Source organism: Lichenostomus cassidix, chromosome 1, assembly GCF_008360975.1.
Source record: "Lichenostomus cassidix isolate B80296 chromosome 1, HeHo_3.0, whole genome shotgun sequence".
Lineage (NCBI taxonomy): Eukaryota > Metazoa > Chordata > Aves > Passeriformes > Meliphagidae > Lichenostomus > Lichenostomus cassidix.
This window is the reverse complement of record NC_139479.1, coordinates 27,852,117-27,876,556: the sequence shown is the minus strand read 5'-3', so window position 1 is coordinate 27,876,556 and position 24,440 is coordinate 27,852,117. Positions and strand designations below refer to the sequence as shown.

Genomic DNA, 24,440 nt, shown 5'->3' with positions numbered 1-24,440 from the left:
ATCCCATGTAACAAATACTAAGGGAAGGAAGGCAGTGAAGTGAGAACCTGTGAAGACTAGAGTCCCCCTGAAACTCAGGCTCACCCAAAGCTTTTAGCAGAGTGTTTTGCTTCTCTTCCCAACAGTTATAGGATGAGCATCACAAGGCTATAGCATAAATAATCAGGTTCCATTCCATTTTGCATCTCTCTCTAACAGAGTTGAGATTAAAAGCCAAAATTCGAGCACAGCCCTTACAGAGCTGTCGAATAGTGCCAGTACATATGTTTCCCGCTCACATGTTGCAAACTGTACCTTCAAACATAGGCTTGTTTCTGATAGCTTGCATTTCTTCAGCTACAAGGGAAAAAAAGCCAAACAGAACTTTTCTGAATTGTTCCTATTGCACCTATCCAAAGACAGCAAAGACAGCATTACATCAGCTCTTTACCTTCAACATAAACAAGGAGGGTTTAGCAAGACAAGCTCACTGGCGTACCACAATGGAGATCTTTATTTTAGACTTGGGACGGTTCAAACCAGTTTGACACCAGTATTGAGCACCACAAAGTATGTGGTTTGGGAACAAACTTTCTTTCACAGTAGTGTGAAAGTGGACTGTCGTGCCTGATGCCAGATGCTTGGTTGCTCCAAGTGTCCCCTCACTGCCTTTCTTGCACGGCGCATGATACAGAGGAGAGTTTTCACCCGCAGGGATGGTGTTTTCATATCAGACCACTGTGCCATGCCCTCCAAAGTCCAGGCATGGGGTCCCAACAGAACTATTTCTTCCTCAAAAGGAGCCTAAGATGAGAAGGGGGAAAATGGATTAGAAAGGGGGAACCAGCTGGGGACTGTTACCCTCCCTGGTAGTAGGCCTGCTCTTAAAAAACAATGTCAAGGCACTGCGATATACATGTGAAATGACAAAGACAGATGCTATTTCTTCCTGAGGTCCATACTGAGTGGAGAAAGTCAAAGGGTTGTTGACTGTCTTGCATATGGGGCCATTCTTTCAAATTGAAATGAATTGATTTTAAAAAGCGGGGGCTGGCTAATGGGGAACTGGGTATGTCTGCTATATTTATATGCATCAAACCGAAATTTAAACAACTTGAGGGAATGTGGGCTGTATAAACGTTTTATATATAGTAACCTTTTTGTTATTAGTTTTGGAAATACTTGGTGCTACTTCCCTGCCTCCGCTCCATACAGCTGACTATACAGCATTCAGTCCACACTATAGTCAAGCAGGAACTGTTTGCTCAACATCTCCAGGCTCCATTTTCAACTGGAGTACTAACGTACATCCTGAGCTGGTCACATAAATCCAGGTAGCCTGATGTATGTAGACCATTTCATCATGCAGGCAGATAAAATACAAAATGTAAGTGCATGACTGTAGAGTTTTGGGCTGGAGGGTCTTCTGAACAGGTTGGTTTGGTTGTTTGGGTTTTTCCTCCCTCTGTGTGAGTGCTCATGAGGATCCTCTGAAGCTGAGATTGGGCTTATCTCTTCACCTCCCCTCTACATTGGAAACATTACGAATATTTACCAAGTACAAAAGATATGAGAAGTGCTGGGCATTGATCATTATTATATCCCTTCACTGACAGAAAATGGGCCCAGTATAGTAGAGATGAAATTAATCTTTCTTTAAAAAAAGAGTTGATAAAGAATTGTTCTGGAATAACATACATTTCTTTCATCTCCTGGAGCTCTCATTCAAAACAGGGGTCTGTCTGCCTGAGTGGGACATTTTTCAGAGAAATCAAATAGATATTTGTTTCACAGTCCACACTAAAGCTACAGATTAAATGTAAGGTGCAAACCTCTCCATTTGTTTCTCACTCTCTCTCACACATATGCATCCACACACATATGCAAACATACACTCCCTCTTCTTAAAATAATAAATCATCCTCTCCCTAGTTCTCTCGCCTTCTCTATTTTATGCAGATCCATATTCAGATGTATACCAAATTTTTTCACTCGGTTTGCTGAAATTGCCTAGATTGTCGAGGAAATTAAACTAAACAAGGAGCTGTATGAAATGGTGAACTTTAAATACCATCCGCTACCTCAAGAAGAAGAAAATTAGTCAATAAATGCTCAGGTTTCTGCTACTTTTAGATTATCATAATTAAAATAATAATTTTGTTAGTTTTTAAGATTGTTTTTTATCATGATGAGCATTCTCTCATGCTAACGTAGTGGGTATTTGAAAATAATGCCCTTTCCCTTCTGATTTTGTACTGAAGGACAGGGTAATGGTGTCTCCCCTACGTATTAGTGCTGTATAGGGACGTGTTTAATTTTATGAACAGTGTGTGTGTTTCTGTGAATACCGGCCAAGATTACTATAGCATTCTCAGTAGCCCAAGAAGAGGCATGTTTTACCTGAAGAACTGGGCTTGGGCTGGATGCTGCTGTTGTTCTGGGTTTGGGTTTTAATTGCCCTGCCTCTTCTCTCAAGTCAATATTAAAGCCATACAGTACGGCTGAGGCCAGGGCTGAGTGAGCCCCGTCATTAACAATAGCATAAACAAAGGAAGGGGACCAGTTACCTTGACATTCGATGCCCGCTTTGTTCCCAAGCTTCCAACTGCATCCTGAAGCCCATACAGGGAAGTATTGCCTACGGGAATGAATAATCCACTCCAGCTATTGTCCCAATCTCCTGGAAAACAAAACAACACAACCAAAACAAAGATGACAACACACCCCTGCTCCGCAAGCAGTCTGCGAATGGTTTCATCCCCTCCTGCCTTTCCCCGCGCTTTTCCTGGCCACTCGTGTTACTGACCCGCTCCCCACGAGCGCTGCCCGCTGTAGCCCACAGCCGCATCCTAATTAGCGCGAGCACTCCAGTCTCCTATTCCTCACTTTCCTGGGGGCGTGGGGTTGGAGACACCCCCTCCTGTTCCCGCGCAGCCCGGCAGGATCCCTCCCGCCACCGGGCCACACTCAGGGAACTCGGCGTTGGACGGGGCGGCCCGGCGGGGTGGGCTGCCCTGCGGCCACCCCCGGCCCGTCAGCACGCAGGGATTCCCCCCCCGCGGCACGGCCTGGCCAAGGGGCAGCGCGACATCTCCACACACCGCCGTGGGGATGCGAGGGGCGAACGTCACCCTCTGTGTGTCTGTGTGTATGCCCATTGTCCTTCCAGCTTCGCCCTCCCGGGGCGGTTTTCCACCCGGCCGGCCTTGCCCTCCCTGCCTGGGGAGCTCCCGCTCCGTAGCCCCCTGTGTTTGGCAGAAAAGCACGGAGCAGCCTCCCCTGCTCACGCCCAGTCGAAGGAGCCTGAATGGGGTGGGAACATCTCTTTCCTCTGCCAAATAATTAAGTTCCCCGAACTGAGTTTTTCTTCCCCTTCTCCAACAGTCCCATGCTGGCCGTCAGAGCAGAGGGACGGGCAGAAGTCCCCCAAAAGCTTGTGGTGGCTGGCTTGACCCCGACCTTCCCCACGCGAAGGGAGAGACGGGCCAGACCACGGCAGCGCTGCAGTGGGGCTCGTCCCTGAGCCGGCCCCGCTTCCGAGGAGGGTTTTGCTCCCTCTGCGCTCGGAGGGGAGCCAGTTCAAGCCCCAGGAACCCTGTGCCTTCACCGGGCTCTCCGGGAGAAGATGAAGGAGACCTGGTAGCATAGCCCGAGGTAGAGGGAGGCCTGAGGAGACAGTTACATCGATCCCATGCAGCCAAATCCATCCTCGCATCGTGTGGGGAGGGGAGAGGCATACAGCGGGTAGCGAAGGAGGTAGCTTGAACCTAAAGCCCTTGCTTCAAAGGTTAATAGCTCCCTCGTCAAACGCTGCCAAACGCTACTGGGCCGACGAGAGGGGAGAGGATGAGGGAAAAAAGAACATCAACATTACTGCAAATTTCAAAGCACTGAAAATAGCTCTGAGAAATCCCGAGGATCCGCCACCGGTCTTTTTTTTTTTTTTTTTTTCTTTTTTTTTTTTTTCTTTTTTTTTTTTCCCGGGACACAGGCATTAGGGAAAGCTTTTCTCGGACGTGCTTGTGAGCAAGGCCAGTGGGAGCTGCGGCTCCCTTTGGGGGCGAGCCGGGTGGCGGGGAGGGGGGCTGCGGGCCGGCGCCGCCCCCGCCTCCCCCCCCATCCCCCGCACCTGCAGCCTCTGGCTGCGCTGGGGACCCTGCTGCTGCCGGCTCTGTGACCATCCCCCCGGGCCGTGTCGGGAGCAAACCCACTCCCAAATCCTCCCCCCACCCCCGGCCCCCGGGCCGTGTTCCCACCGGGAGCCGCGGCGGCCGGGCAGGGGCCGGCCTCGGCAGCCCTTTATGCGCAGCGGTCAGCAGCCGGGTTGTGGGTTTGCAGCTGCATGCAAATAAATCCCCGGCAATAATCTAATGCGGGTGCTGCCCCGACGACAAAGTGCCGACACAAACGCAAGTGCTTTTGTTTGGTTTTGACCACCTAGGTCCCTCATCCAAGGGAAATAAATAAAACTAGGGAGAGAGAGGGAGAAAGTTGGTTAATACGAGTGTTTCATCCAATGCAGCCTGCTTTTGTGATACAGGAGAGCCGAAGATTTGTATCCTGCACCTCTGCGAGAGCTGCACCACCACCAGTCCCAGCTGGACAAAACGATTCCACGCGTGATGAGCAGGAACGAGGTGTCCTATCTACCCGACCCAACTTAGTTATTACGTTCACGCGTGGAAAACGTATCTCTTCCCTCAGTGTTCAATTCATTACAGCTGTATTTGATATAGAACCGGGGTGGGGGGCGGGTGGATAATTTTGTACGCTATCTTCTATTGAAGGTAAAAGTTTTTTTGTTTGTTTTACTTCTCTCTAAGAAAGGTCTGTTTGCACGTATAGGACAGGATGGTTTGGTTTTTTCCTTGCTCATCTTAAGCAAAAGCTGAACGGAGACAGTGAGACAGTGAGATGAAGGGGAATTAAAAAAAAAAAAAAAAAAAAAAGAGGGGAAGAGAGAGGGGAGACTTTGAAAAAGAGCTGGAGTGAGAGAAGGAAAAAAATAAAACCGCAAAAAAATCCCAGCAACCCAATTCCAGAAAGGATGGGAGGGAATAGAGTTTCCCAATTGCCTTTCTGCGGACTGGCAAAAAAAAAAAAAAAAAAAGTCGCCTAGGGCGGGAGAGCTTTACTTTTGCGAAGTATAAATCTCTAAGGACAAGCAATACTTGATGATGCCTGGTGCCCCCACCGGGACGGGCTCACCCCTCCGTGGCGGCCGGAGGCCAAGGGACAGGCAGAGCACGGGTGAGGCGTCCAGCCCGGGTAGAACCGCCAGTTGTCCGTCTCTGCCGCCCCTAACTTTTGTGAAGGGGGGCTGTTATCATTGTGGAAAATCACTGGCAAAAGAGGGGACGCTTGTCTCCAGCCCCTCCCTGCCACCAGCTCCCACTGGGGGTGAGGGCAGCCGGTGCTCGGCCCCCTGCCCCGCCAGGTCGACTCCAGCCGTCCCCCGGTCCACCTGAGCCAGCGCCCGCTCCGCTTTCGCGTTCCACCCCTCCTGGAGGGGATGCTCCCCCGCAGCCGCCGCGCTGGGCACGCACGGGCCGCCCTGCGACCGGCTGGCCAAACGGCGGCCCTCGGGCCTCCCCATGGCGCATTGACCCTGGCAGCTTTCCTAGGCTTTGCCCGGCTCTCTCAACTGCTCTCCCTGGCCTTGCTCGTCCCCAGCTTTCCCCGCTGAGCCCGGAATTCCTAGCACCCGGGTCCCGCCGACGGCGGGGCGGCCGGGGAGCGGCACGGCAAAGGATAATTCTCCCCTTGGCGTCTCGGCTGCCTGTCTGCAGGACCAAGCTTTTCCTGCCCTCGGCCCTGCGGCTGCCCCTCTGGCCTCCCTGGCATTCACAGAGTGTGGCCCAGCTGCCGCTTGTCCCCTCAGGGAGCTATTTTCTTCTCTTGCCCCGCTTCCCTCTCCCCAGATCCTCCTGGACGCGGGATGCGGTCGCCCCCCCGCGAGAGGGCTCTGCGGACCCCTTCGGCCTCGCTGCCCACCGCTGCCTCCTTGTCTCCGCCGCCAACACAAAAGCCCTGACCAAAGCGGCCAAGCAGAGAAGGCACAGCAAAACCCACTCCCGCTGCCCTCCCCATAATGCGGACTCCGGAGCGAAATCTCCCTCCGGGATTGCGCTCCTAAATCTTAGACTCTCTTAATCTTTGCAGCTTTTGGTAGGAGAAAGAGTCATTTGTCACCCAAGCTGCCCCTCGCACCTTTGTGTGACCTGATGCGGGCATCGGGACAACATTACGCCAGTTTCTGCAACCCAAGAAGAAATCTCTGAGCAAGGGGGCCGTGGGCAGGGAAGAGTCTTCGTATCACCCCCTTCCCTACACCCCAAGCCCAGCCTCCTAGCCTTCCTCTTTGAAACTGTGTTTGAAACAGCAGCTGAAACACAATTAATTGTAACTGATTAACATGGATCAGTTTCGCCTCCAAAGCACTTTAAGTCAATTCAGCAGCCATAATAATAATTAATTCATTAATAAGTAGCATTGGTGCTTCATCACCAACGCCAAGAAAAGTTTCCCTGAGAAGTACAGGTGGCAGGGAGTGTTAAAATGAAAACATTTGCATGCAACTTTTTAACCAGAAGGGAAAGCACTTTGGTTATATTTGGAGACATGTGTCTCACACATTTCCCCCTTTTTTTGTAAACTATGTAAGAATAAACATTACAGCTCTGGGCTTTTAATTTCTCCAGATGGAATCATAAAGTACCTAGTAGATTTTTTTTTATATATATATATACTATACAATTGAGGACACATGTCTGCTTTTCCCGATGAGGACCGAGAAGCAACTTAATTTGAAGGCATAACTACTGAACCACATTTTGAATAACACACTCGAACAAGTTCACTTTAAAAGGCAGGAAACCACTAAGAGCAGAGTACTGAAAGTTGCTCCTTCCCGTTTGAGCTGCAGTGGAAGCTCACCAGCCTGACCTTCACGTATACTTCGTCGTTTCGCACACACGTACAGAAGTACACACGCGTGAAGGTGGCAGGGTGCCTAGCTGTAGAGGGGTACTTTCCAAGGCGCTCGCATCCCCGGAAGGCTCCCCCCGCTCTCTGCAGGCTGAAGAGACCGCTCGGGATCCCACCCCCGGCGCGACGGAGGAGTCCTCTGATCCGCGGGTGACGTGAGAGGTCTCCTCCTGCCCCGCCGGCTGAAGCAAGGAGTTCACTTACCCTCCCTGCGCTCCTCTCTGCTCCTCACAGGCACACTTGCGCACCCAGCACAGCGCTCTCGTGCAGGGCAAAAGGAGGAAGGAAGTCTCGAAACTCCACCGATCTTAGGGATCCAGGCGTGCTGAGAGGGGCAGGAGCCCCTAGGCTGGGCAAGAAATAATAATAAGAAGAAGAACAACAAATTGTTTAAAATTGTTTAAAAAATCCAAGGACAAAGTTTTTCCCTTTTTTGGGGGAGTAGGGGATGGGGGAGGAATGTTGGTGATGGAAATTACCAAAATATCCTACTCATCTCCCTAAATAGTCTCAGTCTCCCCCTTCCTTCTCCCAAGCTCCCCCCCTCCCCCCCTTTCTGACTTACATGTGTTTAGAGCAATGGCAAGGAGCTCCCAACTAGAGCCCTGGCAGAAGGTGCGTTTAAAGCGGGGATGATTTACTACCCCAGAGCTCGGGTCCCGCGTGTGAGCCTCCAGCCCCGTGTCAGCTGGGCACTGCAGACAAACAGCCTTAAATATGCATAAGGAACAGTTCGCTTTCTTAAAGGAGAACTTACCCCACCGGAAAGTTCACAGCCCGGCGGCAGGCACGGGAGGGGGGTGCGGCGGTGGCCTGTGCGCCGGGACAGCCCTAACCCCTTCTCAAAGTGATCGCCTACACGCTCAGCGACGGGGCTGGAGACACCCGGCCGCCTTTCTACTGGGGACCTGGAGGAGAGTCGGTCATGGACTCAGTGAGTCGAGGACCAGCAGTTTCATATACTGTCCTATCCCTCCTGTCCTCAGTGGGATGGGCGAGGGGTAGAACCGCGCACCTAGGGCAGCTCCGCTCCTGCGGACCCCCGAGGCAACCACTGACCGGCTGCCCGACAACTTGCGGGGTTCTACACCGAGGCGAAAAGCGGGACTTCAAACAAGGAAAAAAATGGGTCGAGATGAAAGAGTAGGACTGATTAAACACCCAGCCATCAGAGCCCAGGCAGTCTTGTGGGCATTGCATGAGCAGTTTTTTGGAAAGGAGAAGTAACGCAGGGGAGGAACGACACTGCCCGTGGGTTTCGCCCAGCTCCCCGGTTGGGAACCGGCCGGCGCCTCCTCCCCGTTCCTGACAAGATCCTCGCCCGGTAGGAAGGACGGCTCCGCCAGGCCCTCGCTCTCCCACTTGCCCCCGACTTTGCCCTTGTGGCCCCCGAAGGCCAAGGCCCTGCAGCCGCTGCTGGGGTGCGGCAACCCCGGGCGCTCTCGGCGGAAAGGCACACCCCTCCTCCGGGCGCCGCTTCTGCCAGGCCGTCCGCGGGGCCGGTTCCCCGCGTTTGGGACAATAAGAGGGTTATTTCTTTTATTATTATTATTCCTTGTTCCCTCTCCTCTACACACGTGGTTGTAAAGTCTGTAGCGCCATCTAACGGGAGGCGGAGGCCGGGCCGCGCCGCGCCGCCCAGTGCGGAGGGGAGAGAGGGGCTGGGGTGGCCAGCGCTCTTGGGAGCGAGGACGGGAGGAAGGGAGCATATCCTGTGCATAAAACCTGCCCGAAAGGTGCTTTGTAGCCCGGCCGGGTGTTATCCTCCAGGAGCTTCCCCCAACTTCGGCGGTTTTACTTATATTTTGTCGTTATAGCTGTGAAAAGCTGGTAGAGATACCTTTATATTTGGGGGTGGGGGACTGGAGAGGAGGAATGAATAAATTCCAGCAGAGTCTGACAGAATTGAGGGTGGAAGGAAAGGCCGTCTCAACCCAACATGCTTGACTTCTTTCCCTTTTCTTGGAGGTCAAGGAGGGCCCCACCCAGCTGCTGAATTTTACAAGTGAATAGAGCCCCCATTCTGATGCTTTAGTGTCTTTATTATCCTAGGAAGCTTTTTGCTTCCAAAATTTTTGAGCACATGCTAATCCTTATGGTTAAATTATGATGTTGCCCTTTTTACAGGGCACTTCAGCCATGCCTCAGTCCATATCCAGGTGGGAGGCATCTGACTTGGTCACCCCAGTTCCGTTAAGTCACCACATTAGTTGCCCCGATTAGCAGACTGTGGCATATGCAGCATGCCACAGTGGCCCATGGCATGTGCAGCAAAAAGAAACAGAGGCTCTCCACAATGTTTTGGCTCATTTAAGGTCGCATCCAATCTCTACAGGTGCCCGCCTCACTTCAGCTCTTGCCACCTTCAAAGCTTCAAGTTAGAATTAGAGAATGTGGGTATTTCTGCTAAACAGGATGTAAGTTTTTCTTTAGGTTTGAAGTTTTCCTTATTTCTGCTTCTGCATTTCTGTTACAGGTACAGAATGTGAGCTAAGTCTTCAAATACACATACCAATTTTACTGTGTTTACTTAGGTCTTCTGTGCATGCGTGCTGGCAGGGAGTCCTAAAGACGCACAGAAATCTTTTTGTCCATACTTCAAGTCGTAAAATGCTACTGTAGCCTTTGGCTAGCAACAACTGTATTTGCATGAGCCACTCAAACTGTATTTATTTTTCAGCCCAGGTTGTCCCACGGTTTTGGATGTCACTTCTGCATGTGGCAAATCCTATGTAACTTAGATGGCCAGGCTAATTTGCCCAAGTGATTTTGGTTGATTAGGTACCTGAGCATCACTGACATTGATTAACTCTGAATTGCCACTACTAAGGCCCAGCCCAAAAAGAGAGGGTTTAGGCAACCAAGTTCTGTGTGAGATTCCTACTTCCTCCCAACACCAATGGGCTTAAACTATAGTGAGTTACTAGTCTAAATTTTTTGTTGCGTGTTTAAGACCTCAGTTTTAAAGCCCATACAGAAATATTTAGGTTCTAACTCCCTCTTTATTTTGGTGTAACATCTGAAACACCTTTGATGGCATCTGCATCATTTGGAAATGGGATTCATCCCCCTACATTGCCTACGCCTTCTGAACAGAAGAACAACTAACTGTTTTGAAAAACCTAGACCTTTAAATTCAAATCTGAAGTCCCCTGACAGACAGAAACCAACATTTTACGTGCTCTTTCCTGCTTTATTGTCTGGAGCAAGAACTTCCTACACACTAGAAGGAATTTGAAGTGCAAGGTGACCAGGACTTTATCCTTTCTAATTGTGCTGTACCACAGGCCACTACATAAACCAGACAATTAAGCAACAGTAACGACTGTTTGATCAATACTCTGCTGCTTGCTCAAATTTTATCGGGTTTTGAATTTTCAGAGGTGAAAGCGTGATTCATAACTCCTGTCCCATGTAATTTTCTGACACCCTATGAGCACCAACAATTAAAAATAACACAGGTTTATTCCAGTATCAAAATACAGTTTGTAAATAAAAACTAAATTTCACAAGAGAAAAATTAAGTAGGATACCATTACTGAACTGGTTTTATAGACAATAAATGTTAATGTGTATATCCACAAACAGGAACAGATTTTCACTCTTGACTCTGGCAATGCTCCTTTTCTTCAATCACTGGGAGGAAGGGCAGTTTCTATCTACGCTGAAAGTATAGGCAAGAGTCAGGCTCTAGTAGTCGGGGTAGGATATCTCAGAGTAGGTATGAAAAATGACACACACTCCTATTCATTAGCCACCTAGGAAGAGTTAGACTAGAGAGGTTTATGGCTAGTTCCACTGAAGGATTTACATGTCTTAAAACTTAGTTGTCTCAGTACTTAACTTTCAAGTGCTTTTCCCTAAGACTGGCATCGTTGATGTTGTGTTTGGCATTAAGGGCTCACTATACTGTGAATTGAGAAGGTGTGTACAGACAAATCTTTCGTGCCTTATCCAAAGCCATACTGTCCAGCAAAGGACAGGAACAGCAGAGAAGCCCAGGATTGTGGTTACATTGGGAAATAGCAAATGCTGGTTTCAGCTGAGAGAATTGTTTCAACTAAGAAAGGAAAAGTTTTTCCTCCACTTCTACATGAACAGTAATGGAAGAACAGCTACCCAATGTCTTTATGATGGAGGATTCCTCATGCTTGTTTACTTCACAAGGGCTTCAGGGAGGTAAATTCTCAGCAGAAGAATGGCGCATGGCACATTTTGCTGTTATTACTTCCAGCTTAGGAAAGCCCCTCCTAATATTGGTGGTGGAGACCTATTTTGAGCTCTACAGTAGCAGATATTAATTTGTGTCTGTTGAGATGGAACATAAAGATAGTAATTCAACCTAAAATTTGACATCTATTTTCTCTTACTATATAATCTAGAGAAACTTGAGAGTTTCTTTATTACTCAAAGGAGTTAAGCTTTGGTTTTTTGGTTTTACTTCAGTGTTGTGAGTTTTCTCATACTTGAAAAATGAGAACAGTTCCTTGAGCTAATTTAACACAATGCATTTCTCAGGTCAGCCCCAGGAGGGCCACAGGCAGGATTGTGAAGAGGAAGAAGCTGTGGCATGTCAGAGGTACCTTTCACTGTGCAATTCATGGAGCTGAGCTCATCATAAGCTTTTGAGTTCGAATTTTCTCAAGCTGTGGTGGAAGGTTTCTGATCCTCCAAAGTCCAAACATCAGTCATTGCTGACTTATGTGATGGGCCTTTGTTTTTTGGTGGTCTATTTTTTTGTTTGTTTTCTTGGTTTTGTTTTGTTTTTTGTTTTCTGGGGGTTAGTTCTGATTCAAATGAAAAAAATCCTCTGTCAGAACTAAAGGCTTCTCTCATTGTTCTTCCCATTCCAGTGTAAAAAGACAGGAGGCCACACCCTTTTGGGGTTCTTCTAGTAAAGCAAGGAGCATACATATTTCTTTGTAAAAACTGAAGCAACTTCACCCACATGAAGGTATTTAATTAAAACTGGAGTAGTTTTCAGAAGTGCTAGTAGAATAAGTAGACTCAGCGGGCGCTCAGTCCCTCTATAATTCACAATCCCTTAATGTAGATGCCAATGTTTTGACTTGGCTGACTATCTTTAATATTTGGGTTTAAAACTTTTGGCCCATGTGTTCTGTTTCCTCAGGGCCCTCTAATCTTTAACTTTTACCATAGAAAAATCTTAATGTTTTCAAGGTTCCACCTTGCTAGCAATATGGTTTGAATCAGATACACTGCAGAGACTATTTTGATTTTAAAAAAGAACAACCTTATGGTTTTATTTCTGCAGGTATGAATAAAAATCTGATAGATCTTGTGTTTAGAGCTTGCCTTCTCTTGATAGCAGACAGCATGAGGACTGTGATATGGATCAGTGATACAACATGTTTTCCTTCATTAGAAACACAACCCCGACATTAAAAACAGCCTGCTGAAGAATCATATTCATTTTGTAATCATGTAATTTCACAATCAATGGGTTACTATCCCTCCCCCACCCTGGCCTCCCTTTAGAACTGCCCATTTATGGACAACATCTGATACCAATAAGTTCATGATACCTATTTCTAAAAGCAATGCCTGCATTTCAAATGGGGCTTTAGCAGTTGAGTTATCAGATCCAGCACTAACTGCAGATGGGATTTATCTTCACTAACTTTAGCCTTATACCAGTTAATGTGTAGGCCAAGTCTCTGCTCCCTCTATTCAATGGAGAAAGGAGGAGGGCGATTCATGCCAGCTAGCTTAGGCACCTACTAAAGGGAGGGATGAGTCACCTTTTCAAGTTGCCTGCACGGCTCAGTCAGTTATAGCAGGCAGACAGGCACTTAGCTTAGTTATAGCATACCTGACCAGATGGCTGAAGTTATGGTAGATGGGTCCTGTTCTACCTCTCTGTAGGCAGTGCAGACAAGGACCTGCTGCATTCAGCATTGGCTCAGGGCTCAGGACTAGTCAAGAGGAGCTGTTATTCCTGAGTGCAAATGTGTTTTGCCCGTAACAAACAATATCTCTTGGACAAGTTCAAGAAAAATAACCCCAGCCTGTATCTCATTTGATCAATTTACAGTGATGCCAACTGAAATGCATTTTTATTTTGGCACCCTCTATTTGCAGTTTGGGCTGGAACAATTCTTAGAAGCAGGTCTTACAATTTTTTCATGACAGAGTGAATTGAACCCTCTCTTTTGTTTAAACATTTTGTACATACAAGCATGAATCTAGGAGCTGGCATTAAACAAAACAAAGACCTCCAAAACCCAAACTAAAACCAGGCAGAAATGAATACAGGAACACCTTTTCGTGTGGTTGCAATGGATTGAAATACAGCCCTTTACCCATGTCTGGCACACAAAGCTTGTATAGAGTTAAATCTACACCATACTAAAGTCAATTTTTTCTCTCACTTTCCAGTTAGTGAGACCCCATCAAGCAGGACATATGAAAACAAGGGAGGTGTTGGACTGGGAAGTGATAGAAGAAACTTACATATGCTAAAACATTTTGTATGTTATGCACCAAGTGCTCATGTGTCAGCTGGAGCCAGGTGGTGGTGGTGGGATCAGTCACATTTGTCTTGGGAGGGTGTCAGGTTGAGTCAGTCTGCAGCATTGGGCCGGAAACAAGCAAATTGCCAGAGTCATGGTGCAAGATGGAGACCAGAAAGGTGAGTCTCAAGAGTGGAGCATGACACGGGGAATGGCTGACTAACAGTGGCAGAAGCAGAAGAATAACCAAACACCTTCAGAATAACATATCTGGGGGGAAGAGGAAGGGAGCTGTTACTATTATTGAAAATTCCACTCCAAGGACCTCTCTGGAGAAGGAGCAGAAGCAGATGGACTCTGTAGGCAGAGAAGAATATATCTACCTGCTCAACTGGAAGAACTCCATATATATGATCCCAGTGAAACCAATGGGTAATTTCCTATGGCCTCTTGCAAGAGGAAGAGCAAGTCTTTAGCTCTGCAAGCAGGTTTAGCTTCAAACTGGCAAAGAGCAGCACTGCACACACATGAAATCGAAATAGACAAATATCCTAGGCCACTTTATTTTCACTTTTGATGATGTTTGGCTTGCAGGTAGGCAGTGATTTGGGATTTTTCTCTATGTAGGACCTAGCCAGTCTGAATATTTCAGATTGTAAACTTCAGCTGAGTAGTCAGACAAGTCTGAGACAGAGGTTTTAAATTTTCCATGAAAGCCCACGTTCTTCCTCTTACATGACTCAAGCTTCAGAATATGGCTCCAACTTGAAATGAAAAGTTTTTTCAAGGCTTGTGTCTTTCAGTACATGTTTGGCAAACTAGCAATAGTTTGGAATTGAAAAGCTGAGAAAAGATTTACTAAACACTGAAGGAGACCTGCAGTCTTCTTTCATTATACAAATCTCTCCCTCTAATCTCTCCCTCAGATATTCAGCTACAGTTGAGGTCACGAGACTAACTTGGACTAGCAAGACCTCTTCTTGTCACAAACACATAGATTTGCTTTCAACAGTGTGTCAGGTTCAGTCTTAAATGCCATTAGGTGCTTGCTGTCCACTACAGCAAGACTGATGACTCTAACAGCTAGAAAGTATGTTCTGCTTTTGCTGATTTCTTGTGGCTGGCTTGTATCTTTCTTCTCTTTTTTTCCCCTTTTTTTCCCCCAGCTTAACTAGCCAAGTTATTCAGACCTCTTCTTGTTTCCTACACGTCAAGCTGGATATCAAGAAAAGCTTTTTCATCCAGAGGCTGGTTGAACTCCCCAGGGAAGTGGTCATGTCACCAAGCCTGCCAGATTCAAGAAGCATTTGGACAACACTCTGAGGCACACAGTGTGATTCTTGGGATTGTCCTGTGCAAGGCCAAGAGCTGGACTTTAGTGATCCTTATGGATACTGAAGGTTATTCTGTGATGACACAACTCAGGATATTATGTGACGAACCTATGATTCTATGTTTTGTCATTCACAGAATATTCAGAGTTGGAAGAGACCCACAAGGATCATTGAATCCAAATCTTAAGTGAATGGTCTGTACCATTCAGGGATCAAGCCTACAACCCTAGTGTAGCACTGCTTCTGCACAGCAGAAATTGAGCTTTCCCCGAGCCTGGGTGCTCAGAGCTGCATGCATGGTCTCATCAGCTTTTGTGCCAAAGCATGAACACTTTCTGGTATCTGTCTCACTGGATTTTAGTTGCCTGTTTTGATGTCTGGGTCATACTGTAACATAAGAATAACTTTGCATAGCATGGCCAGCTATTTCTGTTTACGTATAAGCTTGGAGCACCTAGGGGAAATTGTACTGCTAGTAGTAACTTTGCATTTAAAATTTTTGTTTAATTTTTGCTGGTTTTCAGTGTCTTGATATGCTTTTTATTCAATTCATGATACCTCTCAATGGTGCTTCTTTAAAAATTTAGAAGTCTGTACTAGTATCATGATCGTTTATGAAAATATGAAATAAGATTTGTCCCAACACTTAGATTGATGTGCCTTCCTAATTGCTTCTCTCCACTCTTGAGGTGCTTTTTTTCAGTGATGTCTTGTATGCTATGAGCCAGATCCTTATTACACACATGGTTTTCCTGCAGTGTTCCAGCTAACAAACATCTTCTGTCTGCTGTGCCAAACGCTGTGGTGAAACACAAGTAAAGAGTATTAAACTGTTCTCCCTGTATAGGATATAATCCAAGAAAGCTTTGGGAGACTTTGATGTGATCTTTCCTGTCACACTGAAGTCCATTCCTTGCCTAAGACCTCATCTTTCCTTTAAAAGACATAACCTAATATACTAGCACAACTCTTGACATGGTTGCACAACCAGGCTCTCTCTTTCGGCTGGTACACAGATTCCCCAAACCTTTAGTTGCTCAGACCTGTAGAAGCTCCAGGTCTCTTTCAAATTTTAGTGCCCACACTCTAAAGTCCATCTGACTTTAATAATCCATTCCAAAGTTTACCAAACTTTGCCCTTTTGAAAGGCGAAATCTTATTAGCAGACTCACTTATTTGTTCCATTTAATTAGGAAGTGTCAGTACCTGATCACTTGAACCAAGGTCCTTTTTTTCTTGCTGCAGTCATCAGTTACCAAACCCAAGTCTCAATCAGCATTACCTTTTAATGGTTCTGTGAGAATTTTATAAGGATATTTGCTGACTATTACAGAATATGAGTACCTGTATTTTGTAATTTTTAGTGGTGGTGGTCCTTGATCCTTATTTGGGGAGGTAAAAATTTCCCTACATGATACAAACTCAATAGAACTTGCCTTTCTAATGGCATCACTGATGCCTTGACACACAACCAGAGCAAAATCAGGGGACTTGCACTGTCCAAGTACTCTGCTTTACCAGCTTTCCCCAAAATTATTTTAACTGGAACAAATTCTACTTTTTGCATGCTTTCCCTTCTGCACATCATTCTTTTCAGTGTTTCATATTATTAATGCACAGTTCACTGCCACCACCTTAACCTTTATCTCTGCTTTTCTGAATAATGCATGTGCTTCGACACCAGTGTTCCAGCTGTGATTGCTATTCTGTTCTGTTACCAGTGTATACCTGTCCCACCAAGTGCCCTGCCAGCTTAGTTTATGCTCTTCCCTTTTTTGGTACATATAATGTTGTTAAATATTTCTGTACCACATAACCACAGTTTTGTCAACACCTGCACCTGACACCGTATTGCCACCTTGGAAGCAGTTTTCTTCACAATTTCCACTTTCTTCCTGTTTCCTGCCATTCTGATCATTTCAATTTCTTTATCCTTTGGCATACCCTTGTGTACCTATGCTTTCTCCTCTGGTGTTCTACTGGCATGTGGAGATTATTCAAGTCTTTGACTCTGTACCCTTCATTTCTCAGTTCAAAGCTCTGCTTATCAGTTCTGCCAGATTTGCTTCCAGAAGGCTGTTTCCACAGTTGCTTAGGCAGAGTCCATCCTTCAAAAGGTCTTCTTTCAGTCAGTTCATCCCAATGGTCAAACATTGCCAGTCCTTGGCTATCTGTTGATCTTTCTTAAAGCACTCTTATTTTTGGCCTGGTTTTTATTTCTTATAGCACCAGTAAATGCTAGACCCTAGTGCTCTCTTTAAATAAGCAATATTAAGAAGGGAAAACTAAAAAAGATAATGGCATCAACCCAAAACCTCTAGTAATCTCCAGTTCTAAAAACAAACTCCCTCATGCAATAAGCCAGCCCAGAGAGACAACTGAGCAGCAACCACAACCAGAAGTGAATATTCTGTTCCACACCCCTCAGGATTTCTTGTCTACACAGAGAGTTTTGCCATCCTTGCTGTTTCTGTCAGAGGCATGAAAAAAATTGCCTGAGGTAGACAGAACAATATCAGGGAAAAAAGTCTTTTTTCTGGTTTATTATTTGGCTCATCAAAACTGTTCCGCTGAGGTGGTTCTGTTGGCATTATATTAGTGTAGATTTCCTGGAAAACCCTTTCACATGTAATGGACAAGGTCTAATGGAATAGTGGAGAGCAGGGACTACTTCATGTCTGTTCTGCTTTGGAGGGTGATTCAGCAGGGATGGCTTTAGAACCACATCAGTTTTGGGTAGAAATGAATGTGATGTAAGAAAGGGTAGGAATAGCCCCCATAGAATTAGAAAAGGCTACAGTGTATGCCCTCATGGATGTTCTCTGCTCACAGAACTTCCTCAGATATCAGCATTCCTGAGCCACAGGTTCGACGAGCTCAGCAACCACTTCTGGCAAGCAAACGTTTTGCTCATGTTAGACTACAAAAAAAACCTACTTAAAATACGAGTGACTTCATAACTATGGCAAATAGGTGAGGAAACAACAAATGTAATTTTAAGGGAACCTGAAGAAGTAAGGTAGTCACTTGGGCAGACAAAATTCATTAAAGGTTTGCCTTCCCTTTTCATTCTTCCCTCTCTTCCTTCCTCCTTTATTTCCAAATTTTTCTTTTAATCTCTCCTCTCCTCTCCTCTCCTCTCCTCTCCTCTCCTCTCCTCTCCTCTCCTCTCCTCAAGACTCATATTTCTGTGGAATATGAGATTATATGGTTGATCTAAACTCACAGTAAAATTTGATTGAATGAAGTGCAAAAATCTATTGGCACTATAAGCAGCTTTGTATTGTAATGAATTCAGAACTGATGTGTGAATTCAGAAAAAAGCCATAGTATTTTTGGAAATGCTATCCATTTTTTTTCTTTCTGTAATGCAACAATTCCTGTTAGTTAAAATACCACTTCGATAGTCAAAACAATGTAATTTTGTATATGATCATCATCATAAGCACATACTATAAATATTGAATAAAGTTCTGTGAGGAAACAGCCCCCTTGGTATACATATCTCTGAGTTACACCTCTAGGTTTAACAGTAAATTAGGTGAAAGGAATTACTGGCTAGCCATTGAAGACAGAGTGACGAGTGAGTAGTTTCTAGAACTGGTCCGGTTACTAGTCCACTCTGAGCTTCAGAAAAGTGATTTCAGCTCAGTATCTGTAAAATCAGAAATGTGCTAATATTTTCTGTCCTCTTGGGCCCACAGAAGGTTCTTTGACAAATCCACAACACACTGACATACATGTAAATCACAGCCGTAGAATAACTGTGATCAGCATGGGAATGGACCTGTGAAGACGAAGTAAGTTGGCCATTAACCACATTTCAGTCAACTATCTCTGCCTACTCAGAGATCCTTAAAGGGGCTTGAAGAGCACATTTCAACCAGGGTGTTGGCTCCCAGGGCTGCAGCTGAAGGGCTGTATGGTCAGCCAGGTGATGTGCTGGTCTTGTCTCTTCCAGCCCACCTGAAGGGAGGCTCTGGACAGCTGCTGTTGGCTGGAGAAGAGTGAACATCAGAAGTTCAGAGAGGCAGAGTCTCTCTAGCTTTAGCTAAGACATGCCACTGCAGCTTGATGAAGTTTATTTCCTACAGGTGGGTCCAAAAGTTTCCAGCTGCAGGATTTCCCCCTCACCATTTTTCCCTAGACGGAACATAACCTACCTATTTTTACCTTTAAAGGCTGAGGAGGAGGAATCCAGCAGGAAAAAAAATCCTTCCATCCATATTAACTACAAAGAATACCACTTCTGGCTCAGCTTGTACTCTAGCTGCTAATCACTACAAGATATGAGCGTATCAGAGAACAACGCCTGCATTTTTTGGCTTTGCAATTTTTCCTAAACATCTGCTATTAGTCACCATTAGAAGCAAGAGTCTAGAGGGATGTTGGTATTATCCAGTATGACCATTCTTACATTTTGATATTACATTCTGATAATTTGGCCTTACACAGCCTCAGGAAGCCAACACACGGTAATATCTGGGCAAAAGGGCATGAATCAAACATTGCTGTCAAAGCCCATTCACTAATATTTTGGAATAAGCACATAATAAAAATGACAAAGAATCCACCCTTCAGCTTGGCTGTTTGCAGCAAATATTATAAGGGTATTAAACTAAACAATGGCTTGTACTCATCTGGATCTCCAGATGTTTTCTATGACTCTTATTTTCTATCAATCAGTTAACCACGGTTTTTGCTTTCCTTAGCAACGTATTTCCAAATCACAATCAAAGAAACTAACGGCAAATAATAAGGGCTAGATTGTATTTGATTGCTGCTAGTTGCTCATGGGAAAGGAAACTGCAAGAAACACTGCCAATCCTTCACACTGGCAGACCAGCCAGGAACAGTTCCAGCCCCTCTGACTGCCCCCACAGTGCGCTTCGTGCCAAAGGGGCTGTGCAGCGGTTGCATCCGATGGGGAGACCCTATGGCTAGCAGTGGAGGGAGACGTGCCTGATTGCTATACAGGACAGGAGATGCAGAATAATTTATTTCTCTTTCCACTCAGTCCTTTTGTTACAGCCTGCCCAACTCGCTCAGAGACAGCAGGCTTCAGTCATTTAGAGTTTATCAGTGGGTGTTTTTAGCCTAGTTCCATGAGGAAGCACAGCTCGTATAATTGCTCTGTTGTGTGTGTGTGTGCATGGTTGTCTAAAAACTTTTGTACTTTTGTACCCATTGGGTAATTGTAGCTGAACCTGGCAGAAAGGTAGAGGTTTCAGAGTTGGTAAGTTTTTGCAAATATAGAAAACTGAAGAGCTTTTCTGCTGATGGAAAGGCTGCAGCCCACGCTCGGTTCTCGTCTGACACAGAGAGAATCCACCTGGGAAAGAGACTAGATGTATGTGAAGGAAAGCTTCAGTCAGAGCTTATACCTTATTAGATATAAGGGAATCCACTCCGCAGCCAAGGCTTCTCTCCCCTATGGATTCTCCAGTGTCTGATAAGGGCAGAATTCACAGTGCAGCAATAGTATAATTCATTTAAAATGTCAGTCAACCATGAAACACTAACTCCATTGGAAACTAGGCTTCCGGAATAATTCTGGTATTTGTGGAAATACTTGTTCCCTCACATACTGCAAAGTTCCAGGAGGAATTATGGGTGTTTCTCCATTGCTTCCAGTCTCCAAGCTAGCTCTCTCAGAACTATCTCTGCCCAGCATTAGACTGGGTCTTTCTAGCGCCTACAGCCTCTGGAGGCTTCAGAGAGGAAAGCTGTACTTCACTTCTTCTGTCAGAGACAGGCTCATCAGGCATAACTTGTCTGAAGAACCTTATTCACAAAAGAGTTCCCCGTTCCCTTTTAGGCACAGAAGAGTGAAAAAAAAAAAAAAGCCAGCTTTCTAAATGGCTTCCTGGCCAGAAAGAATTGCTGGCTGCTGAGCACTTGTGGAAAAATGCTCTATTGAGAAGTGTAAATGAGAATGGAATCTTTCTGAAAATCTGGATCTAACAGGGGACTATTGGCACTTGAAAGTTTGGCCCTCATTTCTTTTGAAATACGTAGTTCTTAAATGAGCAAAATCAGAAGTGACTTTTCAAAAGTCTCCTGCCTTTATTTCCCCTTATTCCCAGGTAGCACTGAAAATACTTGTGGTATTGATGTCAGGCATTATGCTCAAACCAGAAAAAAAAAAGAAAAGGACACATTTCAGTTGTCTGAGTGCTCAGGTTTCCTCTAGATACTGTTTTCATAACAGACTCATTAGGAAATTCCCCAATTATTTGTATTGTCTTCCCATGTTAAAAGACAGAATGTGATTTCTTAATTTCAATATTATTATTGAATAAGGGTAGCTATTCCCTGCAGTATGAATGGATTATTCCAATCCACTCAGGGATCAGCATTATTTCTGGCTGCTCCATTTCCCTAGGAATGCATACTAATGTCATGATAGGTATTTGACAGTAGTATTAAAAAAGTAAGAAAGGAGAGAGACATATCAAATAATTCGATTAGTGATAAAGAGTGAGTGAGAGATCAGCACCTGGAGACACATGTGAGTTCTCCCATCAGAGAGAATCCCATGTAAAATGTAACAATTCTGAGTCCTGATCTTGGTGGAATGTAAGTGCTGATTTGTTACAGATCTGCATGGGAGCAGGACTTCAATGACAAAAAAAGCAAAATTTATTTCCCATATAGCTATGCAGGGCTGTTTGACTTCAACAGGCATTGCAAATACGTGCTGGGAGTTAGACCCTGGCTCTGCTAAAAGTCGGGGTGGCAGGAGATTGCACTGAGATTGTAGGCAGGACAGATCAGATATTATACAAGCAAGAAGGAAATACAAACCTTGCAGAATTAACATATATTGTCACATTCTGTTAAGGTTTTCTGTAGGGCTAGATCAGATTAAATGCATTGAATCACAGTCATCTTACAGCATATGAAAATATTGTCATGGATAGAATTTTTCATTAGTGAATAAAATGCAGAATAATGAACAGTAGACAAAAAAGAGAGGAGATGTAAAGCCAATCAAAGGAAGGGCAGATGTTTAAAAAGTCTTTTGCTATTCAGGATTGTGATCCAACAAAAGCAATTATGTTTCTGCTTTCTCAATTTCAAAACAGCAGAAAAGAGCTTTGAGGTTTTTCCAGTGCTTATGGCCTATCTCCACACCGTTAACTGAACAGAAGGTAACATAATACCAAACATAGCCAAAGGCAACTGATTCCATGCAAAGCTTATAATTTGGGACATCCAGTGAGTTAAAGGGGATCATAATCAAGAAGGAGATAGATATATATATTCAAAAATTGCCAAAGAAATCTATAAGAAGCCTAATTATATTCTCTTATAAATCTGGAAGAGGAATCATAAAAAGAAAACTAAATCAGTGCCTATAGGTGGAATTTCACTTGGTAACTGCCCTCTGAACTCACAAGAAAGATAATGAGTGGAATTTTGTTGAGGAATGGCTGGCATGTGACTGCAGAGAAACAATAGATTCTCTTGGCAAAACACTGAATATTATTTTTGCTCAAAATTTTATTGTGTTATTTTTGAATGGATAAATAACTGAGCTGAAATTATAAATACTGTCCACCACACTTCTTCTCCAGTATCCCTAGCCATGCACCTAAACAAAGTAAGTGAAGTTGAATATGGGAATTCTGCATTCACTGAATTCAATTCACTGAATGCAGTATATTAATGGCCCAATGTGCAATAGAAAAGAGAGGAACGTGCCAGTCATTCTACATTGTGAGAAAAAACTTTTTTAATAATGCGATACTCTTCCTGTATTGCCTGATGCAGTTCTGATGTAAAGAGATATTGCTTGCTAGTCAGAGTAGCACCCTAATAAAAATGGTGAAAGTTGCATTCCACCCTTTGCAGTAGTCATGCAACTTATTTAGACTGTGCCATTGAAAGATGTCCGAGGTAAGACACAAGGACGTGCAGCCATAGAATAGAAAGTAATTGAACTCTGTGGAATTTTTGCCAGGAACTTCAGTGGGACTGAGATTTTTCTCCCACAGTTTGTCTTCTCTTTCCCTAACTCTTGTTCTGCTGTGCTATTCAAACAACACAGAATACTTCCCTCTTCCCTGGCTACCTCACCTAGGGAGGAGAAGGAGGCATAAAATCTCATTTTAGCAGCTAAGCAGGCAGAACTTCTTCAAGACACCATAAGATGAACCTGGGCACAATCCCAAACAGCCTCTCATATGACTAAATTACAACTTAGACAAAATGTAGGTGCATACTGAAGGTCACACAGAAAATCCTGCCAATCTTGATAAGGTGTCTCCCAGGCATGTATGTGGCTGGGTGGCACTTCCTTAGGTGCCCAGTACAGTCCTACTGTATGTGTCCAGCCACTCCCATCCACAGGCAGCTCAAGTAAAAAGGAGTGTAGCCCTCCTGCAGACAGAGGAGTTGGGGGCTTGCTTTCCTATGCAGAAGAAACTGCTAAGGTACAGTGAAAGCAAGCACAAAGCCTGGAGCAGGACCTGAGGGTTCAGGAGAACAAAACTTTCGGTCTTGCCAAAGAAATAAAGAACCAGAGGCACCAATTGCTGCTCCAAGACACAGACTTCTGTCTCATTTTCCACCACAGACTTCTATCTCATTTTCCTGATCTCTGTCTGAAGCAAAGTAGCGCTATCATGTTTTTGTTTGGGTTGGGTTTAGGGGTGTTTTTTTGCAACATGTGGCAGAAAAAGCAACAGCTACTTGTTTTACATCTTGAACTGGCCCTGCTACAGGGTTACATAGTTGAACCATTTCTATTTCCTTCCACAAGCTGGGCCTCCCTACCTCATACCCTGTTGGATCAGAACCAACGAGGTTTGCCCCGAAGGTCCACAGGACCATAACACAGGATTACTCCAACTTTTGATGGCAATTGAGAGCCCCCTGTTTGTTTTCTGGGGCACATGGTGCTAACTAGAAACTTTCGAACAAGAAGCAGTGTAGTTTTATTACTCAGGATCAGTTTACATTAAAGCAGTTCCCCATCTGTCTTGGAAAAAGGACAAAACAGGCTCACCTCCATCTGCAAAAAACCATGTCAGCATAGTCTCATACACTCTTGCTCTCAGCATTCTCAGCCACTTCCTTTCAAACGCGACAACTGCTGTCTACCCTTTTTTGCAATTGCCTGGCAGCTTGAATGCTTTGGGAAATAGAAGTTTTCAGGTTTTTGGATTTGAAGGTCCTTTATGGAGACTCTTGTTGAGAAAGAAGACATAGCAAGGAAGAGGACCACATCCTACTTTGCACTGAAGTGACCCACACTGCAGTCAAGGAGTCTGTAGCTGCAGAGCTAAATAGAGCAAAGGTGAGGCACTGCTTTTACTTTGCATGTACACAGGCAAGGGCCAAACTCTTTTACTTTGCATGTACACAGGCAAGGGCCAAACTCTTTTACTTTGCATGTACACAGGCATGGGCCAAACTCTTTTACTTTGCATGTACACAGGCATGGGCCAAACTCCAGGGTTCAAAGCTTCTCATTCTCAATGGGAATACTTACTACCTGCATCACTCATGGCACTCCTTTCTGCTGCTTCTGGCTCTGTGCTCTGTGCTTTCTGCTGCACAGTGACCCAGCTATCAAAGAAAACAGAAGCACTCTCCCAACACTATTACCAGTATCACCTATATCCTTCTGATGAAACTACTATCTACTACTACTGTACAT

At 45.1% G+C, this 24,440-nt stretch overlaps 1 protein-coding gene across 1 annotated transcript; it reads right to left on the bottom strand.

The window, feature by feature from the left end:
- Positions 1–475: 475 nt before the first annotated feature.
- On the bottom strand, positions 476–8,675 carry LOC146444400 (uncharacterized). The gene is made up of 6 exons (XM_085049361.1): positions 8,195–8,675; positions 7,982–8,050; positions 7,724–7,896; positions 7,171–7,315; positions 2,547–2,659; positions 476–783 (listed from the first exon to the last, which is right to left on the bottom strand). Exons 1-6 carry the CDS (start codon positions 8,673–8,675, stop codon positions 577–579), a joined length of 1,188 nt encoding a protein of 395 aa, XP_084905487.1. The 3' UTR covers positions 476–576.
- Positions 8,676–24,440: the final 15,765 nt, after the last annotated feature.